Raw genomic sequence first — 6738 nt, forward strand, 5'->3', positions numbered from 1 at the left:
CATAAAAGAGCCTGCAGAGTTCTGGTAAAAGGTTGTGTAGACAGATGAGACAAAGACTGACTTGTAGCTGAGTGATGACTAGGGCAAAGTGAGCAGGCTAAAAGGAACTGCCAAGAACCAGAGCACCACACCTCATCAGAGAAACACGTTGGTGCGGGTGTTATAGTTTGGGCGAGTGTGGCTGCCACAGGCACTGGTGGTGTAACTGCTGATAGCCAGTGCTTTCAAAAAAGACGTTGCAAACAGTCTGAGTATTGTCTGGCCTATGTCTCTGACTGTTTTCTTATTTATCTCAGCCTCATAATGTTGACTCAAAGGCAATCAAAAGCTGAGAATCAAGGCTATATACTGAAAGCTTTCTCACACCTACACAAAGGAAGCGATTGCCTACACCTGACTAATGAGAAACAGCTAAGACGCCAACTGTCCAATTACTTTTGGTCCCCTAAGAATTGGGGGCTATGTATAAAAATGGATGCAATTCCTGCATGGTTCACCCAATATGGATGTAAATATCATACAATTAAACGTGACAGTCTGCACTATAACCTCATTAAGTATGAATTGTTTCATTTAAAATCCAATGTGCTGGAGTACCGAGCCAAAAGAACAGAAATTGTACCATTGTCCAAACACTTACAGACTGCACAGTAGCTCAATTCCCTTGAATTACATATTAAAACTTTCTTTATGAACTGTCAGGTTCAAACCCAAACGTATTCCTCATCTTACAGCAATTCTGAATATTGCTGGTGATTCATGAATGATAAATAAAGTGTATTCTCCCTGGGGTTTTCTGTGCTGTAATGATGAAACTGAGGAGACGTAAAGTGATCTTTGGTCGAGATAATCTTCCAGCACGGTAATAAGATGGTGAGATCACGGGCAGTTATATATGACGATATTACCACACAGCCCTTTTTTGAGAGATGACTTCAGTCCAGACCTTTAAATAGACCGAAAATCAGAAGCAGCGTTTTGCTACTGCAGGCAACTCATTTATACCTCAGATCCGAGCCCTAAAAATAAACAATGGCAGAAAGAACGAAAACAGGAAGAACATGTAGGCCTAATTGATATCATACGCTCAGGTCATGGACTACAATTTCTGATTCGAGAGGTTGTATTTATTGCACGCACGCACGCACGCACGCACGCACGCACGCACGCACGCACGCACGCACACATTAGGAGGTATCTTACCACACATTTATTTAAGTCTCCATCACAACTTTAGTTTGCCAATCATATGTTGCTCAGCAGGCAGCTCTGTCTAACTGAGAAATTTTGTCCATTAGAAGCCAACTGCTTTTATATTTATGGCTTTGCTTACCGTCTGTGTTCAGTTACTGTGATCTTCTGCACTGTGAGTATTGACCGGAGCTACAAAAAGGGGCAAGAAGCGACAAGTCCTCACCTGTAGTGACGGTAAATCTCCTCCTCGACCTCGGTCACAAAGTCGCACTTGGTGCAGCAGCGGTTGCTTGGCTCCTTGGCCGGGTTGGCCCCGGCCTCTGGACGGGGTGGTTCCTCCTCGGGCTTCACCTCCAGGACCCCGTGGGCGCTGTGCACGCTGTCGTAGTGTAGGAGGAGGAGGTCGATGTCGGCCGCGGAGTAGGGGCACTGGTCGCACAGGTGCTTGACTTTGGCCCGGGGCAGGCCGGCGGGGGCTGGCTCCAGCAGCAGCATGGCGCAGTGGGAGCAGTTGCTCTTGCGGCAGGCGAAGGGGTAGGAGATCTCCCCCAGGTGCTTCTCCGGGCTGCACAGGCCCCGGGGGCAGAAGGGGCAGTGCTTGATGGTGCACTTGTGGATGCTGTGAGCCTGCTGGTAGTGTCGGAGGAGGGGCGCCACCACGATGACGTCGGGCCCGTGGCTCATGGAGTAGCGGAAGTCGCAGAACTGGCAGTTGTAGCTGGTCACCACCGTTTCCGGGTCGGCCGCCGAGGCCGCCTTGCCCGGGGCGTCCTTCCTCTTGGCGGGCGGGTCCGGGTCGCCCCGGACCGGGTCGTCTCGAGGGGCGCAGTCCGTCCCGCCGGGCTGAGAATGCTTCTTCTCATAGTGCTCCAGCAGACGTAGCGGAGTGGGCGCCTCGCAGCTATAGCTGCAGTACTTGCACCAGTAGTAGCCGGCCTGCCCGCCCTCTGCGTTATTCTGGCCGTGGGGGTCTCCGGCCGGGATGGGGACCAAGTAGCCGGCGATGCTGTCGTCGTCCGCCGTGACCGCCACCCGGTCGGCCCACCGGCCCGCCTCGCCGGGGTCCGGGCACCCGCGGGGGAAGCCGTTGCCCTTGCCCTCGTTCTTTTCGGGCGACTCGGGGCGGGCGGAGGGCGGGTGCGTCTTCATCTTGTTCGGGTGGGCGGACAGGAAGTGCTGCTCCAGCTCGCTCGAAGAGCTGCCGATGTAGGTGAAGTTGCAGAACTTGCAACGGAAGTACTTTGTGTTCCCCTGGCAGTCCGGTGTTTTCCGGCCGATTCCGATCAGGGTGCCTCCCAGAGTCACCTGTAATGAACGCGCCGATTAATTTGCGTCACACAACAGAAACGGCACACATCAGAACATCCCAATGGTTCCAGCCTGATCAATGCGTAGGTGAATTGAAATTCATTTCATGTGTTCCTTAACCATCAGTATTCAGAATTCATAGGTGCTTCAATGATGAATCAATCTGTAGGGCACAGATCAGAGAGGCTAACTTCAACAGACACAGGGTGCAGGCTGAGGGAAATGCAATAATGCACGCTTAAAGGTATAGTTCTCTCGTCTCATTTCAGTTTTACTGCTTGTTTCTGATAAGACAGTTTTTATGCCAGTGCATAATATTTTAGATACTTGAATGATGACCAGCTGCCTTTTCAATGGTTGGGAAAGGGGCATTTGAGGGTTTCTGGACTAAAGAAATAAAATACACATCAAGTAACGCCAAAGCAGTGTGGCATTGTATAGAAGTATTGTGTTTCCAGGGGCAGGACATAAACTGTATACAGCATTCACTCACAATTATGAACATAAATATCCGTTTTTATATTGTACTGGTACATTTCCTGACTGCAGCAGTCTCAGAAAAATGGAGGATTAAGGGCCCTATTTTAACAGTCAAGGTGCAACTGCCAGACACTCGCCCTAACACAGACGCTGGTGAATTAGGGCATGTCCAGCTCAATTTGGGTAATTTCGTGACACCAGGCTTTACACCGTGGCGCAGTTGTAAAAGAGGCTATTTTTACAGCAACAACTAACAATAGCATATAAATTAAAATATCTTTCAAAAATCACCACTTCAAGTTCCATTCATTTCAGGCATACTCTTGATAAGATGAATGTACACTCACTAGATAAACAACAGCAAAACGGCCTCTGTTCTCATTTCTCTGGGTATCCATTTATACACAGCTTTTGCGTTTTTACATCTGTTTATACAGCAGGAGACCACACTGGCAGCATCCTACCGGCAACTGGTTACAAGCCCAATTCCCTAACCATACTACGCTGTTGCCACTATGTAATGTAGAATATCATACATTTATTCTACACTATGTAATATTATATATGTACCATATTGTTGTGCAACCCAACCAGTCCCCAAAAAAAGAACAACATCCAAATACATATTCAACACTCTGAAGGATCGCTAAATCATTGACTAGCTCTGCCAAGCCAAACTCACAAATAAAAGCAAGTTATGAGTGCGTTCTGAGCTCAGTGTATGTAGTACTGTCAGTAGCCATAATATTAACGGATAGCCACCGTCCTCAACAGCTACTGTAAACGTGCTTCTCATAGCACCACCATATATGCCACCCAGGGTTTTTCATGAACTGGAATGCCTGAGGCTGCCCACAAAGCTTTCATAGCACCTTAGCAATATCACTCAAAAAACACTCTTAAAACAAGAAATAGTCTGTGCAGTAAACAATTTGGTCATGAATGATAGTTGTAAGTCATGGTCATAAGGAAAAAAGTATTGAAGATAAAAGGGGAAACAGGCTCCTCTGCGTGGCTGACCCTTCCGCTGTAAGCATGACTCATAGTACTCCTAAGAGCGCAAAAAACGTGGTGACTTCCGAACTGCAAGAACTAGCAGGTTGCAAATTTCAAAGTGAGAGTAATGGTATTTATAGAGAGCACTTAGGGGAGGGACCTTGGCTGTATCTACCCCATCATGCAGCTGTGTCACGTACTTTTCAGCACTGTACATTCATTTCATATGCGATGTGTCTTTCTGACTACAGATATTGGTCCGTAGTTTACTCTCACTAGAGGTGAAAACCCAATTATCCGACTCACCCCTACCTTGTGCTACCTGATGGGTCTTGATCTGGTCTCCCACATTTCTTTACTCTTTCATTCAAGCGGTTTACATTGATAAACTCCATAAGGTGCAATTTCTAAATAGACAAAATTGGATTGACCTTTTGATAAGCAAGCTGTGTTCAATTATGCAAAATGAAAGAAACAAAATATTTCTCAAATCTTGTGTTGGTGCTTTCATCCATGCGGTGTGTTCATAATGGCACTAAAATAGCAGCAGGCAGCCGGATTTCAGTTTAAACCTGCTCTGGGTTGGTTTAAAACACAAACACATTTATTGAACACTAAATTTGTACAGGCCCCCCTGCTGCGGCACCCAACCAATGTCGATGCGAGCGGCTTTATTGCGAAGCATGAAATTACGGAACGTGGCGCAGGTGACAAACACTCGGTTTGAAAGACACCTGGCAAATCCCCTCGCACTCACGTGTACTTGCACATACGTTGAAATAGCGCCCGATTATGATGAATGTCATTTTTTGATGATTGAAGATTGTGCGTACAAGTGGAAGCATAATATCACTTCTTGGAGTGTAATTTCTAGCTTTAGATTACGAACCCGAGAATTCCTGCTGTGCACACAAAAACTGAACCAATCAAAAACATACATTAAAGCGGAAATAAACCCCAAAGAGTGAACTACCCCTAAAAGCAATATGGCCAGTAAGATATGTTTGACATAACTACACAAGCATTCCATTAAATAAATGTAAAGAGGGAATATTAAAATGAAATAGTGTTTCAATATCATAGACAGCAGGCATTATAATGCACTATAAACAAATTCCCTATAAACTGAGGAGGGGGAAGGGATATACAGAACAGCCTATAAAACGCCTACAGTTTTTGAAGCTGGTAGCACTGTACGTAAATCAACAACAAATAAGGAAAGAAAGCACATCTCTTAAAGGTACAATAGGTATGATTTTTGTGTTAAAGCACTGTTACAAGACCAATGTATGCAATAAATCCCTTCCTGTCATTGAAAAAGACTCACTGACATGTTGACTCACTCTTTGCCTGTGTTTATAGTCCTTAAATTCGGGTTTAAAAAGAAACAGCTGACGGACCGACACTCTGTACCAAAACATTGTATAGCTGTACAATAATTCAAGCTCATTGGTTGAAAATTGGTTCCAATTGCCACAGCCAATGGCATTTCAACGCCAGCGCATTGACAGAGAAGGGGTGGGATAAACAGTGTTGTGGTTTGAGGGTGTTTGTTGCTGCTGTTCCTCTCTTGACCGTTAGAAGTCTGAAATGACCTACTGTACCTTTAATGTTATCAAGTAAATACAGTGGGGATGTACTGCCATAACTGGATGCAGTCAGTGTAAAAGAACGCCGTCCTGCATGACAGGGGAGAGACGGAGAGCTGTTGCACACCTTACTCCCTCGTCCAAGTCTAGACCCTCTGGACCGCTCTGTCTGACTGGACCCCAGTTATGCACAGTGATATACACAGCTGTAACATCTGTGAAACAAGTCTGAACGTGCTGCTGCCATTACCGTGAAACATGGCTGACAGTCAGCGTGCTGGCCTGAGAACCAATGAAGACGTCATACTATCCTGAGGGAGGATCACGAAAATGTATTCGTCTGAGCCCACCAATAAGAGCAGACCTCAACTGAAACGACTCTACTCAGTTGTGCAATTTAAATAGCAGCATTTTAAATATGACAATTTAATCATTTATGAATGTTTAAATTGGTAATAAATGTTTTATTCGCCAATTAAAACGCAAGCTGATTAATCGCCAAGCGCAAATCGGTAATGCAGTTGTTGAGGGGAAAGTGTAACAACTCACTCTTTTTTGGAAGGATCACTGTGATAAGACTCTTTATTGCATGCAACAAAGAGAGAATTCACAATGTATCGGTATCAGTGAAAACCCAGCACGCTCACTGATATATACATACGCAGCCTTTTACGTCAAAATGATATGTTTCCACCTTCCATCCATGTACATATTCCTCCTGCACGATCAACTCTTGAGGTTATGTTCCACTGAAAACGCATCGTTTGATTTTCCTGATCATTTCAGAGGTACATACTTAAATTATCATGAGGTATGGACTTGAAAAGATGAATTCTGACAAAATATGTAAATTAGCTAATTTGACTTGTGCATGAAAATCACGGCAGATCACCAGTTTCAGAGATTTTGACCACATCTGCATGCTTTTTGCATTTAGTTGCTGCCACATGATTAAATATTTTCATTAGCAAGCTGGTGTACAGGTCTACTTAATAAAGTGATCACTGAGTGTGATTAAAGTCTGTATATTTTCACAACCCTGCTGGAAATCTTTTCACAACTTTGCATAACGTCATTTGGTTGACTTTGAATTCCTTAATTTATGGAGAAAATATTTGCGCTCAGCTGTGTAACCGTCGGAATACTGAGGAACGTGCAGCATCTACAACCT

General features: G+C 45.0%; 1 protein-coding gene across 1 annotated transcript in view; it reads right to left on the minus strand.

The window, feature by feature from the left end:
• trps1 (trichorhinophalangeal syndrome I) overlaps positions 1–6738 on the minus strand; it is a 147131-nt gene that overhangs the window by 100369 nt on the left and 40024 nt on the right. Inside the window, exon 3 of the mRNA XM_061256028.1 lies at positions 1418–2499. Coding sequence (XP_061112012.1) covers positions 1418–2499 — 1082 coding nt within the window. The remainder of the gene's footprint in view (positions 1–1417; positions 2500–6738) is intronic.

The sequence above is a fragment of the Conger conger genome, chromosome 9 (genome assembly GCF_963514075.1).
Source record: "Conger conger chromosome 9, fConCon1.1, whole genome shotgun sequence".
NCBI classification, from domain to species: domain Eukaryota; kingdom Metazoa; phylum Chordata; class Actinopteri; order Anguilliformes; family Congridae; genus Conger; species Conger conger.